The 25547-nt window shown below is 33.7% G+C and overlaps 3 protein-coding genes across 4 annotated transcripts; 1 reads left to right on the top strand and 2 right to left on the bottom strand.

Moving 5' to 3' along the window:
- The first annotated feature begins 31 nt into the window (after positions 1-31).
- LOC120149819 (guanosine nucleotide diphosphate dissociation inhibitor At5g09550) lies at positions 32-19275 on the top strand. Its single transcript, XM_039162527.1, has 15 exons — positions 32-187; positions 461-523; positions 654-737; positions 1272-1379; positions 1481-1653; positions 1848-1959; positions 2095-2175; positions 2264-2326; positions 3116-3217; positions 3330-3454; positions 3615-3825; positions 3964-4038; positions 4189-4312; positions 7986-7995; positions 19264-19275. Exons 1-13 carry the CDS (start codon positions 101-103, stop codon positions 4240-4242), a joined length of 1338 nt encoding a protein of 445 aa, XP_039018458.1. The 5' UTR covers positions 32-100; the 3' UTR covers positions 4243-4312; positions 7986-7995; positions 19264-19275.
- On the bottom strand, positions 5787-8160 carry LOC120149825. 2 transcript variants are annotated; one of them, XM_039162533.1, is made up of 6 exons: positions 7793-8160; positions 7605-7700; positions 7460-7500; positions 7190-7307; positions 6523-6603; positions 5787-6049 (listed from the first exon to the last, which is right to left on the bottom strand). In XM_039162533.1, exons 1-6 carry the CDS (start codon positions 7985-7987, stop codon positions 5993-5995), a joined length of 588 nt encoding a protein of 195 aa, XP_039018464.1. In that variant the 5' UTR covers positions 7988-8160; the 3' UTR covers positions 5787-5992. The 2 variants fall into 2 exon arrangements, with proteins under 2 accessions (XP_039018464.1, XP_039018465.1); XM_039162534.1 differs by having other exon boundaries at positions 6031-6049; positions 7210-7307.
- Positions 19276-19471: 196 nt separating the features above from the next.
- Positions 19472-21426, bottom strand: LOC120149816 (probable boron transporter 7). The gene has a single exon (XM_039162525.1). It carries the CDS (start codon positions 21424-21426, stop codon positions 19498-19500), a length of 1929 nt encoding a protein of 642 aa, XP_039018456.1. The 3' UTR covers positions 19472-19497.
- Between the last annotated feature and the right edge of the window lie 4121 nt (positions 21427-25547).

The raw sequence follows: 25547 nt of genomic DNA, 5'->3' as shown, positions 1-25547 counted from the left end.
TTTCCATCTCGCTTCCACCTCTTTAAAGGGAAAAAGAACAGTAATTGGGAAGAAAGATTGAAGAAATACAAGAAAACTCATATTGTGAGGTTATTCAGCAATGGATGAAACGTACGATGTGATAGTCTTAGGCACCGGCCTTAAGGAATGCATTCTCAGTGGTCTTCTCTCCGTTGATGGACTCAAAGTAGCTCCCTATTCACTCCTCTGTACATTTTTTACATATCAAATTTGATTGTTTTTATGTTTGAAATCAATTTGGAATCTGGTTTTTTTAAAACCATCATGGACACTCTCCTATGGATGTTTTTGTTTCATTTACTGAATGTGGAAATTTGTTTCTGGGTGTTGGTTCAAGTGATGAGCATAAATGGGTTAGATTTGTTAGGCTATTTTTTTCTTTCTTTCAATACTGAATTAGTTATTAAGCTGGCATCTAAGTATTTGCACTTCAAAACAGGTTCTGCATATGGATAGAAATGATTATTACGGTGGAGAATCAACTTCTCTTAATCTCGTGCAGGTCATTTCTTCTTTTGTTATTAAGTGATGGAACTTATAATTTTGTTTTTAACCTTTATCTATAATGTCCTTACTATATTGGTTTCATCTGACATTTTCTGAAAATTGCATTTGTGGACCTGTGGTGATAGCTCTGGAAGCATTTCAAGGGAAATGACAAACCTCCGGAACAGCTGGGCGCAAGCAGGGAATATAATGTTGATATGATTCCCAAGGCATGCGAACAACATTTCCCTTTAACATTTTGCTTAATTACTAGGAAATTTGAAGTTTTGTTTAGTACTTAATTGTCTGTTGGATGCATATGTATGTACGTATATATGATTGCATGCATGCATCTTGGGTTGCAGTTCATATATGCATCTTAGGTTATATAATTATATGTTACGTACACGTAATAGAAACAGTATAGTTATCCCAGGATTAGTATGAATTCAACCATTTCGTAATGTTTGTTTAGCGCATCGTACGTCTTCAAAATGTGCAGTAACAAGCTATCCATTAGCTTGCAGTTTATTATATATATATATATATATTAGGTTGTAGTTCATATATGTTTCTAAGGTTATAATTATATGTGTGTGTGTGTAATTGAAACAGGAAAGTTTTCCCAGGATAAGTATGAATTCAGAAAATAACAATTTATTTATGTTTGCTTTGGGGACTTTGCAGAGACAAACTATTTACTAATGAGTGTGCTATTCTTGTGCTAATTAGTTATGTTATTGATGCTTAATTTGGTTTCACAGTTCATGATGGCCAATGGCAGTCTGGTACGTATTCTCATCCACACAAATGTTACCAAGTATCTTAACTTCAAGGCTGTGGATGGCAGTTTTGTGTACAAGAAGAAAAAAGTAAGAGTAGCTTTATTTTTTTTTCAGTGTATTCTAAATATAAGTTCAAACGTCCTTCTATCACCTATATAACAACTTAAAAAAATTAGCATAACCTGTAGATCTATAAAGTTCCAGCAACTGATGTTGAGGCGCTGAAATCACCATTGATGGGGCTGTTCGAGAAGCGTCGTGCCAAGAAGTTCTTCATTTATGTCCAAGACTACGATGAAAATGATCCAAAATCCCATGAAAAGCTTGATCTGACTCAAGTAACAGCCAGGAAACTTATCTCGTGTGTACCTCATCCCTATTTCCCTCTAAATGCTTGCTCTACCACTAAAATTTACTACGAAATTAAGAAACAGTATATGCAATGCAACGGCTATAAATCGGTATTTAAACTTGTAGGTTAAACTTCTTTATAAATTCTAATCTGTATTGATTACAAATTACTGTTCTTGATCCTTGCTTATTGTTGCAATATAGCAAGTATGGGCTTGAAGATGATACAATTGACTTTATTGGTCATGCCTTGGCACTCCACAATGATGACAGTTACTTGGATCAGCCAGCTTTGAGTTTTGTTAAGAGAATAAAGGTAAACGTTTGTTTCATGTCATATTTCATCTTTGTTTAGCATTAAAATATATCTGCTTAATCTTGTTCTTCAATGGCCGCCCATACTTTTTTTAGTCACTATATTCTGAGTATTTAGGCATTTTTCTTGTAAAAGCTCTATGCAGAGTCTTTGGTACGGTTTCGAGGAGGATCTCCTTATATCTATCCACTATATGGACTGGGAGAATTGCCTCAGGTATGTCTTTTACATCTCTGGATTATTTCCTTTTTCTAGTTTAAAAATATACGAGGGGCTGACTTGTTACTGGGGCCTCTATTGGCAGGCATTTGCACGTTTAAGTGCTGTGTATGGAGGTACGTATATGCTCAACAAGCCAGAATGTAAGGTAAATCTCTCACAACACTTTAAAACCTAGAATTTGTTTCTCTTTCACAGGGCTGTCTCGGACATTTTCAAGACCTGATAAAAACAAAAAATAGACCCCTATAGGACAAAAACACATTCTATTATTTTGAACGATTAATTTAATATTTCACTGATAAACCGTAAAAATATGATCAAAATTTTGTCAAACACATTATTTTCATTGTTTTGTTAAGAAAATAATACACCTTAATGCAACTAAAACAATAAAAGACAACCACTAACTTACAAGATTGTCACTTTGAAAAATCTCGTCCTCCGAGCTTTCTTTGAAACAAATTCATCAATCAAATCTTCTTAAAAAACTGGTAAGATGTCGAGACAGTAAGCTGTGAAGGTGGAAGGTGGGGCCTTAATCTAGAGCTCATGCTACTCCCCATGAGCCGGGCCTGCTCTTTGTCCTCTGTATTGTACACGTAAACAATTAGTGATTAGTGGTTAGAACTATGGAGCTCATATAGCATCATGCAGTATTATGCCTCCATGATGGATCCATTGGAGTACTATCTATAAGGTGAATATCCTTATAATTTGTGGCCATATTGCTCCGTCTCTTCATGTTTTTTGTAGTACCATGTTCTGCCACTTATTTGGACCTTTTATGATTCTGAACTTTGGGGGCATCAAATCAAACCACTTCATGCCTTATTCTAGTTCAAAAAATGTCAAGTAAATAAGCAGAGCTGAATTGAGGGTGCCTTTACATTTTCCTTGTGAAATTCTTATCAAAGGTTTGTTTCTTGAATTGTAGGTAGACTTTGATGGTGATGGGAAAGTCGTTGGTGTAACTTCTGAAGGCGAAACCGCTAAGTGCCATAAAGTTGTTTGTGATCCATCTTATTTGCCTGATAAGGTAACCTCCGGCGAAACTATGCTGCACTCTTTCTTCCTTTGGAGACGAATATGAATCCTCGAAAAAACTAACTATATCTACATTTCTTTTCATGGAATCGTCAATGCAACAGGTTAAGAAGGTTGGGAAAGTTGCTCGTGCTGTATGTATAATGAGTCACCCTATTCCTGATACCCACGATTCTCATTCAGTTCAGGTTATTCTGCCTCAGAAGCAACTCGGTCGTAAATCAGACATGTATGCTTCTCTCTCAACTAGTTTCAGATTTTTTTCCTTCGAATATGGGTCGCTAAAACAGAGAAAACGACACAATTGCAACAATTAAATACATCGCATTGGTTTCAGGGTGGTGTCCATGATGTGACGTGAATTTTGATGTTTATTTTGGCTACTGCAGGTACCTGTTTTGTTGCTCTTATGCTCATAATGTAGCTCCCAAGGGAAAATACATTGCTTTTGTTTCAGCAGAAGCTGAGACCGACAACCCTGAACAAGAGTTGAAGCCTGGAGTGGCTCTGCTGGGATCTGTAGATGAGATATTCTATGACACTTATGACAGATATGTGCCGACCAACGACCACAGTGCCGACAACTGCTTCATATCTTCTGTAAGTTAAAAGATGGAATAATTGAAAACATGACCTCATTACCTCATACCTGAGATTTCCTATAGCTTGTGATGATTGAGATCGCCATTGTTGACATAACGAACCCTTCATCTAGTGTTTTGTTGATTCAACTTACAGAGTTATGATTCGACAACACACTTCGAAACCACCGTGATCGATGTGATGGAGATGTATACTAAGATCACCGGAAAGGTAGCAGTTTCATTTTCCAAATGTTTTTCACTTACATTAATCTTTCATCTTACCGTATTTATAGTAACATAGTATTCACCTTTATCTGTTCTGCAATGGTGTTGATGATTCAAACACACTGCCAATCACCATTGTTGTCATGTTCTTCAGGCTCTAGATTTATCGGTGGACCTGAGCGCTGCTAGTGCTGCTGAAGAAGAATGAACAAGTTCTTCAAACATGTTGGCCTTCTCATGCAATACCATTAGCAAAAAAAAAGCTTCAAATTATTTTTTCTGTAATCAACTAATATCCGATTATTTAGCCTACTCTAGATTGGATATTGCAGATCATTGTATCTGCTTAGATGAAAAACTATGATTAGTTTTTCTTTCATCGTAACTGCTTTAAATGCTTTATCCAAATTCACTTGTGGGTTGGTGTAACATGTTCTTGAACCAATATAATTAACAATTCTTTTTTTTTTTTGGATGCATTATTCTAATTCTTTGAAAGCCTTGTATTTTTAGTTTTTACATGACTTTGAGTATTTTGATATATTGATAATGTAATTTTTAAATTTACATTTAAGGGTCTGATTGATACATTAAAAATATATTTTGGAAAATGAATTACATTTTTTTTAAAATAACCTATATGTAAATGATTTTCACTATTTGATAATTTTTTAAGAAATTATTCATTATACAATAAATAATATTATTAAAGTATTAAAACATGTACGGATCTAGGATAGGGATGGAGCTTAGGCCTTAGGATGTCTTTCAATACTTCATCATTGATCTAGAGATTGAATTGGAATTGGAATGAGAAATAACTCTAAAAGAAAGGTATCCATACTTGTAACTTCCATTCTTTGCAACCAAGCAGTGACGGATGTAGTTTATCTCCGGGATTTACAAGTGTCCACCTGAAATATGATTTTTTTTTTACGTTCATTTTTGTTGCTGGTATCCATCTGAGATTTTGTTTGTGTCCACTCATTTTGTGTTATCAATATATATGTGTCCACTCTAAAAAATATTTCTGAATTTTGGTGTTGCTGTGAGAGTCTTATAATATATATAAACTTGTTTAATCTCTTGAAAGGGCTTTGTATATGTTTTGATACTTTAAAGAACCTCCATGGATTGAGGGCTAAATACCAGTGATGTGCTCATCTTCTGGTTAATCGATTCTTCTTAGTCTTTACAGTTTCGTTAACTAATTCAAACATTCGCAGCAATTTACAAGGTGAAGGGATTTGGAGGAACAGGAGTGGTTGAAATGGTCATGTTCCCTGCCAGCACGTTGGGTGCGATTGTATCCTACATAGCAACAAGGTTAACCTGCACGATTCTCTCCAGTATAACCAATTCAAACCTTCAACACTTCTTCTGTCTGCATGTATTTCCCCCCACGTTTGATTTCCTATTTTTAGAGAAATTCTTCTCCAAATTTACAAAAGATTATTTGCAGAAATGGGTAAAATAGGATTTTTAGGGTTTAGGAGTCTTTAAAAAGAGGGAAGTCAAACGGATAATCAATGTGATTGTCTCGCATGACCAAATGAGATACCAGGTCAGCTGGTTTAACACGCCACATCAATATTTTGTTACCTCCAATAATAATTGTTAACATCAAATAAAAGCTTATTTAATCTATAATTCAAACCTTCTTGATTTTATGGTATAATTAGAGGGGTCTACTTTATATAGAAATCTGGTATATATATAGAAATAAAAGACAAGAAGAGAAAATGAAGGTTCTGAATCAGAAATGTGCGCAAATTATTTAATATGCAATCCGAAAGAATCTTACACGAAATGCTATTCCTAGTCTCCTACTTGAAGAAAGCATCAGACAAGGAAGCATCTTCAAGTTGAACAATTGTTTTTGTGTGAGCTCCCTTGCCTGCCTCTCCACAAGAAAACATAATACACAACAGGATCAACATGTCCCATGCTTCATTCTCTCATCCCCTTTCTGCCAACAACATTTGTTCAAGTTCTTCTCTTCGTCTCTCCAATTCCTGCACATCAACACTCAGACATTATTCTAGTTTCTTTTTCTTTGTTTTGAAAAATCATGAAATCAACACCAAATTGCTAAATCTCCAATATTCATCATCGTGTAAGGTGTCTATTAATAAATATTTAGAGCAATGTTAGCCACTGCCATGTAATTAATGCATTACTTCTTGAACTCAGTTAAATAATGTGTTAATGCTAAAAAAACCTTTCCTAAAATGATTACTTAATATTCCTTAATTGGTGCTCAATATCCAATCAAAATCACTTGAAATGCACTACAACAATGTGTTCTTACAGTTAATTTGTCAACTTAAGAACACTGAGTATAATGTGGTTGGAGAGGTTTAAATCCTTAAAGAGGCATTCACTGTATGACTAGGCTTCTAATTGATCAAACAAAAGAATCCATAAAAAACATTCATCAAGACAAGATGTAGACCAAAAAGGCCAGATTTAAAGTTTCATAGCTTACCTCCAGATCCTTAACTGCTTGTTCCCTTGTAATTTCCTTTTCCTGGCGTGAACGTTTGAGCAAGCCAATGCATAAGAGTCCCTGACAAATTATTGATACAATCAAGTAGTAAACATAAATTCAACTCAAGCCACAGCTCTGAACCCCTGACTTCATTCCACCCCAAACTATATTTTTCAAGACATGAAAGTGGATAATAAACCTTAAACCTATATTGCTTCAACTCTTCATTTTTTTTTCTTCAACTATCCATGTGCATGTGTTGGACATATTTTCAGACATAGATGATCATATCCTCCAAATACATGGGAGAAAAAAGAACTTACAAAAGTTAAAACATACCCGTGTTCGACACAGACATGTATCCGACACAACACTCACATCCTAATATGAGTAACATAGCCCTAAATTATAATAACTGTTGAAACAACTAGCCGATTGATAGGCACCATGAAACTAAAACCACACTTAGAACACAAGATTAAAGAAAAAGGAAATACTAAATCTGTAGTTCAGTTGAATTATCATAAATCATAATCTTAGCCAGTATTCCTTCAACCTTCATATGCGATTTTAAGTTAGATGGGCCTAAATGAACTTGTGGGACTTGGTTGATTTAGCCTAGAAATTCTCACCGAAATATAAGACGGTAGGCTCATTATCTTACCGAAAAAACATATACTAGACCGCAAGCAAGGAGCACATAGCTCGCTATGTTCTGAAGAAGTACAAGATCCCGTTGACTCGATGAATATTCAGGGAAAGCTCTCGTCATAACTGCAACACTGAGGCGAGTAACAACAAATTTAAAAAGATTTTTTTAAGAGCGATTATTCAACAAAAAATTGTAAAATCAAGTATTATTGCAATCTAGAAATTTGGCATTACAGGGTAAAAAAAGAAAAATGGAAAAATCTTACTGCAAAATAAAACATACAAGATTTGAAGCATACCCCTACAAGCCCAGTACTCCAAAACCTGCATATTTATGTTGAAAAAAATCAGCATTTAATGATTTATCAGAAATTAATACCATATCATCTTCGAGGATATAAATTACCATCCAAAAGGAAAACCCTAACCTTCCAGAACTTGATTATGAATCCCCATTCTGTTTCCGCCAGAACCACAAAGAAAGCAATTACAACCGCGTAACACCGGAAAATCCCATCAAAAACCTAATTAAGGATAAAGGGGAAAAAGGGTCAAAATTTATTAAAGCGAAAGAAAGAAATAAAGAAAAATAATAGTAATAATAAAATATACATACATCGGATCCATTCTTGAAAGATCGAACAGCAGAGAGAACATTAACGGCAATGCAGAGAATGGCAGTGAGAGAGGTTATAACGCTAAAGCACCGGCAGACCACCAGAAAAGGGTCGGGTCCCGACCTTAGTCTGGCGCTCGGAGGCGGTCTCGGCAGCACAGGCTCGCTGCCCTCTGGATCTTCATTTCTCGACATTTTTTTCTGTTCACCTATTTCCCTTGGATCTGATAAAATCCCTAATAAATCAAATTAGTGAAACATTCTTGGAATCTCTTGGGGAATTCCTTGTTTTCTCTGTGATTGAGTGATTCGTTATGGAAAGTGGGATTCTTTCACCTGCCATTCAAGCCAAGTAAACTTTCCGTTGCCACGTGGGCGACAAGCAGACACCTGAGTCCATTAGATATTTTGGATAAACTATGCCTAAAACTACTCAACTATGGATGAATTCTAATTTTATCATTATTTTAATTTTATCGATCAAAATATTTATTTAATTATCTAAATAATATTAATTAAATAACTAATTATTAAAATTAAAATTTTGATATAATTTCACATTAATATAATATACATAAATATGAGCTAAATGTTTAATTATATCAATTTTTTAAATGTCACATTATTTTTTTGGTTAAATGTTAACCATTAATAATTTAATTAGCATCATTTAAATAATTAAATGATTTGATTAATAAAATTAAAATATCGATGTCAGATAATTGTCCTTCATAATTAAGTGATCAGAATGTAGTGATCTTAATTTTTTTTTGTAGCGGGATCTATAGATTAAACATAATTACCCTCTAATTTTATCTTATCAACGATAAATGATTAGTAATTCAAACGCTCATTTTTAACTAAAATTTTATATTTTGAATTAATAATTTTGATATGGATCCAAAAATCACCTCATTATCTGTACTAGCTTTTTGAATTTTTTTGTTTATGTTAATTTGAGTAAATTAATTTAGATATGGACAGCATTTCTTCTCTACAACAATAAAGCCAGTCATGCCCGACCTAACTCATTATTTTAAATATTTAGCTGACCCTTATTCTCATATGTAACGGGTTAAGGGGAGGTAGGATAGTAGGCTGCCCCCAACATTAGGTTGAGAGTAACTTCTGTGGGATACCTTCGAATTATGAATTACCCACCGTGAGACTCGATCCCACAACCATAATATTAAGAGCTTTATGCTTTACCAACTGAGCTAACGGGCAACTCTGACTCATTATTTTAAAGTACTCTCCAAATATTCCAATCCTAGCCTTTGTATGTTGCTCTTCATATTCTTTTGGGCCACATTGCTTTTCGTATCCTTTCCCATGTGTCACATGTTGGAGGTATCATCATCAAGCAACTGCAATAGTCTATTGATACCAAAATCCGAATTGAGGATGCTCCGACCGAAAGCCACGACTGGGTTATTACAATCATAGGCCCCAACGCTGTCAATACCAGTATTATGCTGAATTTTATAGGCGACGATGGTGATAATAGTATAGTTGAGGAAATTGAAATGTCTAAGGTGCAAGAACCATTGGTAAGGATGTTCAAGAGGATCTTGAAGGTGACGATGGAGAGCGCTGGAGCGACTTGAGGATGGTCACTTGTCGATTGTTGGCGGAGGTTAAACAAGTTGGGGGCATGGTAAAAAATGACATAAAATAGTGGACAAGATAAGTGAAGATACTGAGATAAAAACTAGGATTTTATACGACAGCCGTAACATGTATATGTACCACCCTTAATCCGTATATATCTCGTAATACGAACTAAAGATGTTATATCAACTTAATTTATATTTGTTGAACTTAGATGCTTAAAAAAATTGTTTCATTTAATACTATTAATACTAAAATTAGACAAAACTAAAGAAAATAACTCTAATTACTATTACAAACTCTTTTAAAATAAATCTGATAAAACAAACCAACATATATAAAGTACATGCTACTAACAAGTCAAAGTTGTGATATCTTACTGATATTGTCGGAATGTTAGATTTTCCATAAGATCTTGGCATGCTCCTCGATCTCACTTCACGTCCACTACTTTATCTTACGCATGAAAATCATCAAGTGTTAAGTAAAACTTAGTGAGACAGAAGTATAGCTAAAACATAAAATCCATAAAATATAAACAATAAACTGAAAATTTAAATAAAAATAATTAAAACTTCAAATCGAGCTAGTCAGACTTATTTCTTTCTAAAACCTAAAAATAATAATCTCATGCTTTTATAAAAAATCATGTAAGTCATCATCAAATATCATAAATAATTTTTATTCTTTTCATTCGAACATATTTTATAATTTTCTTTTCAATTTTATGCTCTTTTTTATGTATTATTATAACTTTCACACTTATTGTTATAGTTCAATGTATATATAAGAAAATATAAATTACGTGAGTATAAGATACGCACTAGGCACAACACGGTGTCGAATCATAACTGAAATTGCGATATGATGCACTTTAGTGCAATCATAACCTGAGCACCAACAATGTTGAACATTGGTACACGAATGTACCAAAACTAAACTGATAACTGAAAAATACCCACTAAATGACATGTCAAATGTACCTACGACTCTCAATACAACATACAATGGGCTTATTTTTATCATCATAGAATCATTTATTAATCTACGTTTGATAACTGTAAAATATCTGATAATTGTAACCAGCTGATAACTAAAAATCATCTGATAACTTTAAATATCTAGAATTCATTATCATAAATATCATACTTAGACAGTTCATAACCAAAATCATTCTAAAACTTGATGAAAAATATTATAGAAATATTACATATTGAAAATGTATAAATCATACTGGAAAATAAAATGAGGTTGACTTATCGCAAGTCGTCATCAATCAGAATAATTAAATAAATAAACTATAATCATTTAAACAATTTACTTATAAATCAAATGTAAGACTCAATAAGCTTAAAAAATTGCTTCAACTACACAATTTATTGAAATTTCATATTATAACAGTTTGCACTACACTCAAAGAAATATTATTTTGTATTAATATATATATATATATATATATATATATATATACATATATTGAAAATTTATTCCGTTTGCACCACTGAAAACTAGATTTGACTTAAAATTTAACCATATAAGGCACTCCATCTAGTTCTACTTGTACAATTTATAGCGAATTTTCAAAATTGACTGACATCTACTATCATGTTTTCTGACCTATCACTGATTAAAAATCCATATCTTTTTGTATATTACTCGAAATCAATTATCGTTTGTTCTAAACGAAACTAGACTGATAGACATATCCAATGGTATAAGATTCATCCTCTAATAGTTTTTGTAGAATTTCTAATAATTCTTTAAACTTACTGTTCAAAACATAATTTCTAGGCAAATTTCACCAACTAGTGTCATTGACTTATTCACTAGTTCACTTACTGTTCAAAACATAATTTCTAGGCAAATTTCACCAACTAGTGTCATTGACTTATTCACTAGTTCTATTAGCTTACTAAATAAACATATAAACTTGAATCACACTTCACGTAACATTGAGAGTCACTTCTTAAAGTAACTTTGACAACATCACATAATAGCACAAGATATTCGAACTATATGTTAGTATCATACTAACATAAGTTAACTTTAATAGAATTAAAGTCTATAAAATAAAATCGATACTAAATCATATTTCCATAAAAAAATTCAAACTTCCCAAATCCTCATTCGATTCCATAAATATTTATTTCTACCATCAACCCTTTAACTTTTCAAATTTTATATTTCAAATCACTAATTATGAATTCTTCTTAGAATTCATTTCAACCTTTCCATCTTGTTCATAATGGTCATTCACCGTTATGATCACTTTTTATTAGTTACCCAAAATTTCCAGCAAATAATTAATACACTCAATCCGATACTTAAATATTTGAAAACTTGTAATTTCATACTTCATTTCCCTAACCTTTTCGAATTCAAACCTTATCAAACTTACAAATTTGATCCCAAATAAATACTCATACTTGAATTTTCAGCACTCCAGCAGTATAGTATCCTACTCAAATGGTACCTTTACATTTAGCAACTTGTAATTAAGTCCCCATTTTCAAGCTTATTCAAGTTAACTCCTAATCTAACCAAATTTGTAATTTGGTCACAAATCATCATTCTAACATTCAAATTCAGCATCCAAACATTAACTTCCAGCATAGGACCATAATTTCACAACATTTGCGCACAAACTCCTCTAATTTTCCTTTATTTGTGATTTGGTCCTTAACTTTTATTCAATCTTCAATTTGGTCCAAAACTTGATTTCAAGCACTCAAGATCACTTCTAATATCATTCTAAGCCATTAGGAAACTTATGAAAATTTTTCTATAATTTCTCCTTTTAAGTTGAATCTCTCCAACTTCTATAATTTAATCCTTAACCTTGTTTCAAACTCAATTACACTATCTACACATCATATTAAATCAATTCAACACAATTCCATATCATTCATAAACAAAACATATTTTTTCTCCAAAAATTTCCCTAGGGTCGAACCTACATAGAGTAGTTGTGTTTGATTTTAACCAGCTTTTAAACTTAATTTCATCACCACAACACTTCCCACAACTTGAATAAACTTTAAAATACAAGAAATTAACATCCCCTTCACCAACTCAAAATCAACTTAAACATAAACCATAGAAATTTTTATATCAAATGAAAGAAGGTTTCATGTAGATGATTTTATCCTTCATGAACAAACTTTAATTCCTAACATAAATGGACCAAAAATAAAAAAGAAACTTTCTTTCACCTTGAACATAACCCACGACTGAAAGAAGAAAGCATGAATAAATTCTGGACTTTTCTATGTATTAATAACCTTTACACTTGTACCTAAAAGATTAAAAATGAATTAAAAATTCATTTCTTGTAAAATGATCAAATTACCTTTAATGAATCCTTTGATTTTCATTCATGTCATACTTTTATTTATAATTTAATATTCTAAAATAAACAAGAAACATACTTTTTGAATTTTTTTGAATTTTCCCTCTAAATTTCCAAAAATTCAATTTAATCCTTAAGTTCCATTGTTTCATAAAACAGGGCAAATGAAACAAGGCAAATCCTTTTAACCTAACTAATCTACTTCGATTTTTCACATTAAAAATACCCACACAACATTTATAATCTCATACTACAATCCTTCAAATTTTTGTAAATTTTTGATTCAATCCGAATATCCGATTATTTACTGAACTTTACCGATAAATAGTTTTTTATGCAAATCACGGATCAAAAATCTGACAGACACGAAAATCCTTCTTTTAGATAAATTATTCATTTACGGGATCAAAATATATAATTTTTTAAAATTATACTTTAGGTCCCTAGATTCTTTTAAATTTATACTTTGACTATTAAATTTTCAAAACATACATTTTGGTCACTCTCTAAAATTTGGGGTATTACATTTTAACGCATAAGCTACCAACATGTGTCAGTCTTCCAGAGGAGATTATAGAGATAAAATGTTTATTACGGTGTTGATAACAAGTAAAATGTGTCAGACTTATGTCACGGAATAATTCTTCTTTGACCCATGCGACACATAGTCTCTTGCTTCTTAATGAGTCTCTTGCTTCTTAATGATTAAGTCAACTTAAATCTTTTAAAAAATATGTTTGGTATAAGCTAATTATACTAAGTGTACTTTATTTACTTTGGAGAATATTTTACAAAGTATACTAAACGTTTGAGTGCTTTGAATGGAGAAACAGGTACCTTTGGCAAGTAATCAAGGTTCCTTTATATAACTTTCCATCTTCTTAGTAAATAGTGGAGATTAATTTGATTATACGGTCCATATTTTACATTTAGGACTTTTTTTTTACAAATCTAGAATAATCTATGTTTGAGAAATTCTCCATGAACTTCTAGAATCTTTCATGAGTTTCTTCAGTATTCTAAAATCTTCTTCATAGTTCTAAAACCTTCTATGATGTTCCAAAACCTTCCACAACATTCTAGGATGTGACTCTCTAATCTAAAAGATTCAAATGTCACACAGGATCATTAAAGTGATTAACTAATATATATATATATATATATATATATATATATATTAATCAATTCACTCGACATTTAAATATAACAATTTATAAAAGCAGAGCTCCTTTATTTGAAAACCATATATATATAATAAAGATTATTATAACAGACACGAATAAAAATTACAACCACTACATGCCTACTCAAGTCTTTATCGTTGTACTTGGGTACTCCTATTGAGACTCCTCCAATGACATAGTTGTCGCATCGTGATCCACGAAACCTATAACCCGAAGTTGTAATAATTTAAAGGGTGAGCTATTAATCCCATTGAGTATTCATCTACTCTAGTATATTTCATAAAGTTCATAAACATAAGCATGCAGATTAGATATAAGCATAAAGACCTTGAGTGTAACATAAGTCTTCCCTAACTAGTCAACAAGGCTTAAAGTATCTCCTCTAACCTATTGAGTATCATTCATCCATTAATCTAAGACCATATGACTTATGCTTATAATCATTTTACTAATAATCGATCATCTAATATTCGTTAGCATCAGATAATAATCAATTATAGTACATTAACTCATTTAGCCTCAAAAACTAAAATCAATAATAACATATGAGATCACACAATCAAAAATATTGTATGTATATATATATATATATATATATCACATAATATCAAATATCAAATATAATATACAACATACTTTAAAGCGGAACAACTCGCAAACTGACATCACTTCTAGCCTTATTAATAAGGTGAATTTAGTGAGCACATAACTTTAGTCAGATGTTTACAAATTATTTCTCATATTGAAGAAAACATTACAGACAATAATATATATGTAAATATCGCAGACCAGATCAGATAAAAAATGTAGTCACAAATGAAATCAGAAGCAGTACTTATATGTCTATATAAATATATATATATATATATATATAACAAATAAGTTGTATAACAGATGGATTGTATAACAAATGGATTGCATATGTATCAAATATTGGGTATCCGGATAGTCTCATGCCACCAAGGCCATTTGGTTATAAAATCAAATCATCTCAAAATGTTCGTAAAAGGATATACATTTAATATTGATGTTTCAACCACTGGACTAAATCATCAAATTTAGAAACAAACGAATGTTAACTTAGGCCTAACAAAGTGTTTGAGGGCTAAAATTATTAACATCTTGCCACTTGACACATAACGAATAATATATCGTCGCCTAAGCCACACAATAAATGGTTGTCCCCATGATTAATCATAGAGGTCTAAACTATTTACCCTTTTGTGCAATCCATACTTTCTATCCATTTTATTCACTTAACTACGTAGAGGTATTTTCATAATTTTTCTCAACACGGGTATTATAGCAATTTTCACTACTACAAATATTTTAACCACTTTTCTATACAAGACAGCTCAGTTATTTCATTCTTCGAGGATTTACCAAGCATATAAATCATAAGAGTATTTTAGTCATCTTGACACATAAGGACAAATTAGTCATTTACCTCACTCACAATTATATTAAACAATTAAGAGTTCTAGAAAGAGCACTTAATTAGTGGTCAGTGTCTTAACCCCTTTTCTTACGTATTCGTAGGCTTTCCTCATCACTTATTAAGATTAGGAGTATTTTGGTCATTTTACTCATTCGAGGGTATTCCCATTTTCACTAAAACTTAATAAACAATCACTAATATTTTACATAATTTCTTAGAGTCTTATGCTTTCATATGTATTTTTATATCATTATTAATCACTAAGAGACAAATTGGTAATTTTACTAGCTCCCTACTCGGATAACACATCATGCATACATACAGGACGTGTAAAGTATTATATTTATAAAAATCATGAAACAATGCAAAGTTCGAGGTACTCGCTTCAATTTCCTAAATTTGACCTACCGACTTTAATTCCAAGCTTCTAACTTTTTTCCCACGAACATGAATAGTCCAAAATTTCGTACACGACTTCCCTTGACAATATGATAATTCATTAACATCCAATTTAATGAATTCTAAGGACTAAACCGAATCAATTCCAACTACTAAACCTAACTATAACTATATTGAAATCGGAAGGCAAGACCAAAACCTTACTAAACTCGAGGGATTGATGTCGTAATTTTCCCTTCAACCTTAAAGTCTTCCGTTGACTTATTTCCATTCACGTGAGCCCTAAAAAGCTCTGTTTTAAAAACCGGATCGGACCGGCAATTCAATCGGGAACCGTTGTCTAGTCCGGTTTAATTTAAACCGGTTGAACCATTATTAGTGAATCGGTCAGAACCGCTGAACCGTTCAAATCGGACCGGCTGAAAACCAGAAAAAACAGGAAAATCGGAAATTTTGTTTTTTTTTAAAAAAAAAAATTAAACCAAACGTTGTTTGTTAAACGAGCCAAGTCGAACTCGAGTATTGCTGAGCTCGACTCGAACTTGAAAACTTTAAAAGTAAGCTCAACTCCACTCAAACTCACAAGTTAAAAATTATCAAGTTTAACTCGGACTCGAAACATAATATTGAAACTTGAACTCAAAAAGGTTTGAAATAAAAAAAAATTGAGAATATCAATTGAAGCCTAAAATTCGAGCTTGATTGAAGTGAAATAATAGTTCACTCAATGCACCAAAAGGCTCCATGATTTTGAATGCCAAATTACCTCTATTATTTATAGAAGTTAGTTGTGATGCTCTTCTATGTTTCTTAGCAATGTGGGATTGTTTTGTTCTCATATTTTTACTCTTTAGACTTTTGGGATGCTTTTCTATGTTTCTTAGCCATGTGGGATTGTTTTTAAAAAAAAATTAAACCAAACAATATCATTTTGTTATGATTTTTTTAGCCCCAAATTTATTTTTTAATTATAGTTATATAATTATATTTATTATTTAATATGTTTTACTTTAAATATTATGTTAGAGTTAATTTGAATCATTTTGTTTCACTTTATTTTATGGTTTTTAATTTATATATGTTATGACTTGTTTTGAATATAACTTGTGATATAAATTTTTTTTATTAAATATTTTTGGTATTTTTATTTAATTTTTTTAATAATTATGACGTCGTCCAGTTCTTCCGACCGATCGAACCGGTTCGACCGGTTGAACCAGTGAACCGGTAGCATGGCCGGTTCGCTAACCGATCCGGTTCTGAAAACCATGCTAAAAAGTAAAATAAAAACTTTTCATTTAATTTTTTATTATTATTAATAACTTACCGTGTATTTATATAATGGTAATAATAAATGAAACTTTCATTACTTTTCCCTTTTATAATATATATATATATATCATTAACCTAAAACATTAAAACTGTAAAACCCTCTGTTTCCTGCTTGTCTTTCCCCCATTGTTCTTCCTGCTCGACTTCCCTTCTATTTCTCTCTTTATTACAAGTTTGTTCTTTCTTTTATTTTCTTTTTCCACAATAACTATCTTAAATATAATCTCAATTATAATATCATAGTTTCATGTAAATTACTATAATCATATTATTATCCTCAACTCAAACATATTTAAATATTTCACAACCCAAAATAATAACACAACACATGCATAATAAGCAACCAAAGACCACATTACAATTTACATGGGCACATCAAATAAGTTGAGTATTGCCTTTTTATATCAAAAAAAAAAAAAAAAGGAGAGGAAGAAGAATAAGCTCAAGCTACCCCTCTACTACCTTTTCTTTAACTTGAGGAGACTCTTCAACTTCTTTTACTAGCCAAAACACCATTAAAATATTTCTAGTTAAAAACCTTGAATGAAGGAACTAAAAAGGATGATTAAACAAACATAAAATGAATGAAAATAGAATGGAGAAATCCATTCCTTTCTTATGCTCTGCAAAGATATTATTTTTCCATTAGACACCATTTCTTATTGTTCTTGAGCTCAACTTAGAGTTTTTGAAGAGATGAAGAAGAAGCTTACCTTAACTTATGATGAATGATTGGAAAATTTGAGCTAGAAAAAAATGACTCCTTGATAAGAAGCTTACCTTAACTTATGATGAATGATTGGAAAATTTGAGCTGGAAAAAAATGACTCCTTGATAAGAAAAATCCCTTCTTTGGTGAGAGATGGAAGAAATAAAGATTTTCAAAGCCTTGAATTTAGAAGAAATCAAGAGATGGAAGAAGGGAATTTGATTAGCACATGAACTGCAAAAGATTGCGTATTTCATTGGTTTTGTAGAATGGATTGAGTAGAACAAAGATTGTGACTGATTCTGCAATAGGACCGGAGGAACTGTTTTGAGATCGGACTAGCCCTTCTCGGAGAATCCAACCGGCAGCGAAATTCGTAACGAGATAAATGGAGTTGTCGGTTTGAATGTTGCTTATACATAATTTTCCTTGTTTCTTTTCATGGTTCACCACTAGGGAACGAAATCTAAAATTAAGAACAGATGATAACAAGAAGAGATGAAATGGAACCTTGTAAGAAGAATCAGATCGGATGTGACCAAGTCTTGGAAAGCATGTTGTCTGGTTCTTCTCTTGGCACCAATTATTGGAAAATTTCTCAGAGGATGTAAAGAAAATGAAATTAAATTAGGCAACGGCACATAGTTTCTGCCCAACCAATCACCTTTTTTTCTCTTCGGCTCTCGTTTATTTTAGTAGTTTCATTTGGATAAATATGATCTTAACATTATCTCTAATATTTTCATAATATATTGCTTTTTAAATTATTTCATGGAGGATGATCCAACCTTAATTCAATATTTTTAAAAAAATATATTTTCATAAATATCAGATCAAATGACAAAAAATAAATGAAATTTTTTCAGTTAATTTTATATACATTATAATCATGTATAGAAAATAATTTCTAAAACTTAATCCAATAAATCAATCGCCAGCCACGGTTGTGCATACTCATCGGACAGTGTGAGGCGAAAGTGAGGAAAAATAAGATTGAAAAAAATATTAAGAAAAATGATAAATTGATAATTTATTCCTAAACTATTTTGGGTTATGAAAAGGCTCATAATTAATATTTTATCTAAAATTAAGTGGTTAACATAAAAATTAAATAATTTTAGTAATGTGTCATGCCATCAAACTAACAACATTTAATGCTCTAATGACCAAAATTTAATAAAAAGTTATGTAAGTGACCAAAACTTAACTCTTTTAAAATTTGATGAGCAAAAGTGTACAAATAATAAAGATAAGTAACCATTCCGATAGTTTACCCTAGTTAAAATTAAGCTATTCTTTACGTATATTTCGTTAAATAATGTTATTTAAAGTTTATATTAGAAATCAAAGTTGGTTAGTTATATTGGAAAAAAACCAAAATTTGTTGTAAAAAAAATATTATTCTTTTAGAGATCTAGAGTTCGAACACTTGCTTCTGCACGTATTGAGTTTTATAATCACCATCCTAAATTATTTTAAAAATTATAACTGAATTTTTAATATTTCAATTAAAAAAGGGTAAATATTTGAAACATCGAAAGCATCCATTTCCTCATCTTCACTGTTAAACATCCTAGAAGACATGCCTAATGTTTAAACATCATTAATGGTTGTTTCTTCAAACCAGGCAGATAATTACAATCATCAGTAGGTTGTTCTTGATCACGAGTTGCTCCATTTTCTTCAGCCTGATGCAACGTTTACCCTATGCTTCAACTCTCCTCGGCGGGTAGTCATCTCATCCAATATCTCAGCATCATAGGAGTCGTCGTCGGTACACTCACTGGGAGCAACAAAAGCTTCCCCTTCCCTGAGTGGTATATTCAGGTTCCTTTGCGGCGTACCGACGACTTCTTCATACTCAGAGGCATCGAGTCGGCGAAGATGCTCGGGGAGGAAGAACTTGGGAAGGACGTGCTCCCTGATGCTGATGAGGAGGAAGAAGGGTAACGGGAACAAGATTCCAGCTATAGGTATCCATGTGACTCCAAAACATATCAGAAGATATACAAATTGGAAGAGTGTAAATTTCAAAATGGCCTTGAAAGGCACAGATTCAAGAAATGATGCATGCATGCCTTCAAGTACTTTGTAACGCCTACTAGGAGTAATGAAGAGTAGCAGCATCCGTTCCCAGAATTGGCTTCCGGGGAGGCTGTCGATCGCCATATAAGCGAAGTATCCCCACAGTACCGATGTAGGTATCATTGTCAGTATAGGCACAGCGCACATAGACAATCCCACAAGCAATGACTGCAACAGGTTGCTTATCCTCTGCTCGTTAACTCGAATAGGCAAACGAGCATCGATATGTTTCGCGGGATCGAAATGATCATCCATCACAGCATCTTTCAAGCCCTTCAACTCTTTATCCACAACAGAGGGAGAAGGAGACGCATCCATCTCTAAGAACACCGCTTGCATCGTCCCGTAGATTTCCGATTTGCTCGCTTGTTGTGACATGCCGTCCTTGGCACTTTTCACCATTTTTTCCCTCATCATCTGCCTCTTGAGAACCGCGAGGCTCTTAGTGTGCATAGGAGACTGTGGAAGGACCCCATTTGAAGGAGGGAGGCCAAGCAACCCACAAATCAAAGTAGTGATTCCCAGCACAAGGATGTCATAATGGTATGCACTAGGCTTATTGAGGTTGAACTCCTCTTGTTGAGCCAACTGTGAAGCAACACTATGATCAAAGAAGTATAGTCCCGCTACCATCAATGCCGGTACAATGGCGGCGAAAATGTACGGTACCGGAACCTCTCCCATATCCTTTATCACTGTCCAGTGATACAATGATGCATCTTCCCAAAGACGTGGGCCGAACAATCTCCTAGGAACGCCGGGACTAACTTCACGTGGTATGGTATATGAAAGAGCCGTCCAACACAATACCGTCATCGGAACGCCATAGTCTGCAATAAAACCTCGAAGACTACTCGTTCCGTAAGGCCATGATCTCGCGTGTCTACTGAGGGAAGTGAATAGAACCCCAAATGAGAAAATGATTGCCAGCAAGCCATTTATGTACAGCCAGGGGAACTGATATTTCTCTATCATTGGGTTTTCACCTTTGGGAACATTGAACTCACTCACCACTCCCTTAATAGCTTCTTGAAGGAAAAGAACAGTTATTAACATGCCGAATAGCTCTCCTGCAACTCTCGTAAACCTGGTGATTATGTTGCATGCATTGAAGACGGCAAGAAGAATGAGCATCAAAGATGTCCATACGCAAACCCATGAAGTCCAAGCCAAAAACAGCTTCTGCCCCAACTCTGGTCTTCCTTTGCTGAAACTGTACAAATAGGTGTACATTATAACTGTAGGCTCTGCAACTCCTAATATCAACAATGGCTGCCCACCGAAGATGGAGTGAATGACTCCACAAATAGCTGTGGAAGCCAATGTTTCCACAGTGCTAAGGGTGCCATCTGTTTCTAGACTCAATTGCTCCCCAAAGGCAATAACAGGAAGAGCAGAAGCAAAGAAGATATACACAGTTGGAGCTAATATACGAAAGCCTGGCCAAATCCAATCATGCTTGTAGTACTTTCTTCTTCCCTGGATATCTTTGATTATCCCCTCCATTAGACTTGCTAGGTTTCCCATTGCCAATGGAAAACTAGAGTTTCCAAAGTTGAAGATGATCAACTAACACAAAAATGGAACTTTCAAAATTTTCCTTGAAATGATTTCTTTGTTTACAGAAAATTTATGAATGTGTAAAGAGAGCTTGTGAGGCCAATATATTCAGAAAATTGAGTGCGACTGTGGCGGGTTCTTTTCTATTTATGATGGAACTGATGGATAAAACTGGAAATTGAACAAATCATTTTCAGCTTTCGAATAACATAAACTGACGTTAAAAAACCAATGCCTCAACTGGTTTCTAATTCAGTTATAAATTGGTAGTTTAAACTGTTCATTTAGTTTAGTCGGTTAAATTAAAAATTGAGATTTTATTAGTTTGATTGTCAATTCAGTTCGTACAATTGTAGACTTTTTTTATATAAATTAATTTTCAATTAAATGTGATATATATTTCTTTTGATTTTATTTTTGGTGTATTTTTTGAAAAATCACCGGCGATCGGTATATTTATTGATCTAACATCGGTCGGATTATATTTCTCGATCTAACACCCGTAGCAGTAAAGTGCGCTCCTGAACCGCGTTATATGCTGATTTGGCGTCACGTAGGGTATAGCACGCCCCTTGTACCGCGCTATATGTTGACATGAGTTACACGTGTGTATAGCGCGCCCCTTGATCCACGCTATACGCCACGTAGGGGTATAGCGCGGATCAAGGGCCGCGCTATACGCCACGTAAGGGTGAATTATATTTAAAGCGGTCTCTGGTCCGCGCTATATATTTTATCTAAATAATTACATATAGTGCGGTGCATGTACTGCGCCTTATATGGTTATAAATACCTTCCTCCGCCGGTTAAGTTTCTCACATCTCCTCGCATCTCTCCTCTCAACTTATAAATTTATACAACAATTCCGTCAACAAGTAATAATTCTGGCAATCTTCTCATATTTGATTTAGAAGTTCGTGCGATTTTTCGTTATAAGGTAATTTTGTTATAATTTTTTAATTATACTTATTGTTTATTATCATTATTTGAAAAAATATTATACTAATTATTTTCAAATAATTTTTATGTTTGTAAAATTGAAAAGCGGGAGCATACGTCGAAATAGTTTTGCGGTGCAAGTAATAATATAAAATTATATTATTTAAATTATTTACGTTGATGTGTAAAAAATTTATTGTGTTATATTTTCGTTCATATATAATTTATTTAATTAGGTTTGTTTCAGTTATTTTTTTCTTCAGATATAATATTGTCGCACTTTTAAACTCAAAGAATGGCGCGACTTTCAGTTATTGTTTATTATGATGGTGAAATTCGAGAAGATGAAACCGGCGTTGTTTTCGTATCAAATGAGCGTGTTAAAATAGCATTCAAGAGAAACATAACTCTTGAGGAGCTGATAACGAAGATTTCGAGGAAAATTCATGTTGGAAGTAGTAGAAGAATGTCGTCGTTGCAGTACAGATTTCCAACATCATTGTTGCCATTAACTTATACAGCGTTCGAACTTTCAAACAATGATGATGTTCAAATGATGGTTGAAGCTCAAAGTAATTATTCAGACGCCGCTATTGAGATGTATGCATATTTTGTTCAAGTGCGTACTGTTTCGGGTCAATCATTAAGCTCCCACTATGGGCTGGCTGAACAAGTTGATCAAGTTGACAGCCCGACTACAGTAATTTGTAATGATTTTAATGTCATAATGGGGAGACATTCATCCGCAACTCCTTACGATATGTACTGAGGTGGGTCCACGAACAATCTGTATGGCAACACCACGTCCAGTTCAAGGGGAAGACATTCATCTGCAAATTTCTTTGACCTTAATATGGAGATGTCATCGACGCAACAATCTGTGCAGTTTCCATTTGACACGATGGCTTCAAGCTCCATGGGGAGGCATTCGACTGCGAGCTTTTTCGATCTCAATATCGATATGCCTTCTAGTTCAAGGGGAAGACATGCAAATAGTAGGTTCTTCGACCTAAATGTGGAGCGCATGGAGGAACCATTATCTCCACCAGAAGAACCGCTTCGTGAGCCTGGTACGGATGGTGCTAAGACCGGACTATTCATTCACCCAGAATCATCGCAATTCAACTCCGATGATGATGATGTAGATGAAGTTCCAGGAAATGTGACACAAACTGACCCTCCTGCACACATGTATGAAGCTGATTATGGTGTAATGTACGGGCAATAATTTACGGATATGCCTCATCTCGGTGACTATGGATATTACTCATCAATAAATAATGGTGAGTTATCTTTAGGCATGGAGTTTTCAAGCAAAGAATAACGATGATGACTATCAAAATTACATATCCGTAATTCTGTTCAGTCCAGAGTCACCGATCGACGATCGAAAATGTATGCTACTGTGCCCGACGCGAAAACGGATGCAATTGGATGGTTCGCGTATCGAAATGAAGAGGAAAAACAACATATGGAACTAACAATACAACGGTCCTCACACATGTTGTGCTGGAGGGGTCAACCAAGATCATCCCAACTTGGACTCTGAAATGATATGTCAAGCCATCATGCCCTGGTAAAATCAAGCTCTCATATAGCTATTGCATGTTGATTTATACAATCGCAGTATGGGTACAATGTCTCCTATAAAAAAGCTTGGTTGGCAAAACAAAATGGCATTGTCAAACTTCATGGCGAATGAGATGCATCTTACAACGAACTTCCAGGTTGGTTTAGGCTGGTGCGGACGTTGAATGTGGACTTCGAAACCTCTTATGCATACCATAATGATTGAGTTCTTCACGATCGAAGCCAATTTTATCGGGTTTTTTGGAGTTACCCACAGTACGTTAATGCTGCCAAATACTGCAAGCCTGTGGTCCAGATCGACGGGACTTTCTTGTATGGAAAATACAAGCAAGTTTTATTATTGGCAGTTGTCCAAGATGGCAATCGCACATTCTTCCAATTGCTTTGCTCTTGTCAAAGGAAAAGATACAGATTCTTGGGCTTTTTCCTCTGAAATTTACGTGCACATGTTATCACGGGGGAAACATTTGTGTCATTTCAGATCGCGAAGCTGTGATCAACAGCAATGGAGTCTTTGGGTCCAATGTATCAACCACCCTTTGTCCAACATAGGTATTGTCTCCGACACATTGTTGCGAACTATCATGGAAGGTACAAGAAGAATGATGAGCGTCAATTAATTGTGCGCATGGGTAAGTGAAAGCAAGTTAGTAAGTTATACATTTTTGATCATTTTAATTTTGCAAAGAAAGTAAGTTAGTAAGTTATACATTTTTTGATCAGGTTACGAACTACTTCCTCGAACGTTTGAATCAATGATTCAAGATTTGTGGGTGAAGAATGAGGAATGATACGATTACATCAACCTTATCGATAAAGAAATGTGGACGAACGCATATGATGGTGGATATCGATATGGACACATGACGACCAACTTGGCTGAGGTAATCAATTCAATCTTAAAGGGTGCACGTCACTTACCTGCAGCGGCTTTGGTAAAACTATATATTTTTGTTTGGGGGCACTTTTTACGAAGCTCGGGGGACAAGCTCAAACCTGGATGCAAGGCGGTCATGCCTATCACCCTAGATTAGTTGCAGATCTACAGAAAAAAATTGCTGCATCAAATGGAATGTCTGTAACAAGCTTCTCTAGAAGGCATGAAATGTTTCGTGTCACAGAGTTGTCGCGACCTCTTCAAGGGATTGAAGCTGTGTCATTAAGAGTAAATCTAAGGGACAGAACGTGTGACTACGAGTTTTTTCAAGCTCTGAAGTATCCATGCTCTCATGTGATAGCAGCTTGCTCGCATACACGTCAAGACTATAACCATTTTGTGGATCTCGTATACCTACTATCTGAAGTTTTTAAGGTATACGAATTTGAGTTTCCCCCATAAGTAATGACAAAGACCCTGATGAGGTTCAAGATTGGCTTCCAATTGTACCAAATCTGAGTTTATTGAGGGAGCGTGGTAGTCCAAAATCCAATCGAATTTATTGCAATATGGATATTCGAGAAAGATCTATACAAAGAAGGGCCATTGTAGAAACCCAGAACACACTAGAAATCCACTTCTGTTATCATCAAGTAATAATTGATGAGGAAATGATGTATTT

The sequence above is a fragment of the Hibiscus syriacus genome, unplaced genomic scaffold, assembly GCF_006381635.1.
Source record: "Hibiscus syriacus cultivar Baekdansim isolate YM2019G1 unplaced genomic scaffold, ASM638163v2 tig00111008_pilon, whole genome shotgun sequence".
In the NCBI taxonomy this organism is placed as follows: Eukaryota; Viridiplantae; Streptophyta; class Magnoliopsida; order Malvales; family Malvaceae; genus Hibiscus; species Hibiscus syriacus.
The sequence above is the reverse complement of the archived record's forward strand: the minus strand, read 5'-3'. Positions and strand labels throughout refer to the sequence as shown.

Excerpts from the sequence above, each read along its gene's own strand:
- LOC120149825 (XM_039162533.1), bottom strand. The coding sequence starts at position 7,987 with ATGTCGAGAAATGAAGATCCAGAGGGCAGCGAGCCTGTGCTGCCGAGA. Across the intron at positions 7,501-7,604 it reads TCATAATCAAGTTCTGGAAG|GTTTTGGAGTACTGGGCTTG; the intron begins GTTAGGGTTTTC and ends ATAAATATGCAG. Across the intron at positions 6,050-6,522 it reads AAGCAGTTAAGGATCTGGAG|GAATTGGAGAGACGAAGAGA; the intron begins GTAAGCTATGAA and ends GTTGATGTGCAG.
- LOC120149819 (XM_039162527.1), top strand. The coding sequence starts at position 101 with ATGGATGAAACGTACGATGTGATAGTCTTAGGCACCGGCCTTAAGGAA. Across the intron at positions 1,380-1,480 it reads TTGTGTACAAGAAGAAAAAA|ATCTATAAAGTTCCAGCAAC; the intron begins GTAAGAGTAGCT and ends CATAACCTGTAG. Across the intron at positions 1,960-2,094 it reads GTTTTGTTAAGAGAATAAAG|CTCTATGCAGAGTCTTTGGT; the intron begins GTAAACGTTTGT and ends TTCTTGTAAAAG.
- LOC120149816 (XM_039162525.1), bottom strand. The coding sequence starts at position 21,426 with ATGGGAAACCTAGCAAGTCTAATGGAGGGGATAATCAAAGATATCCAG.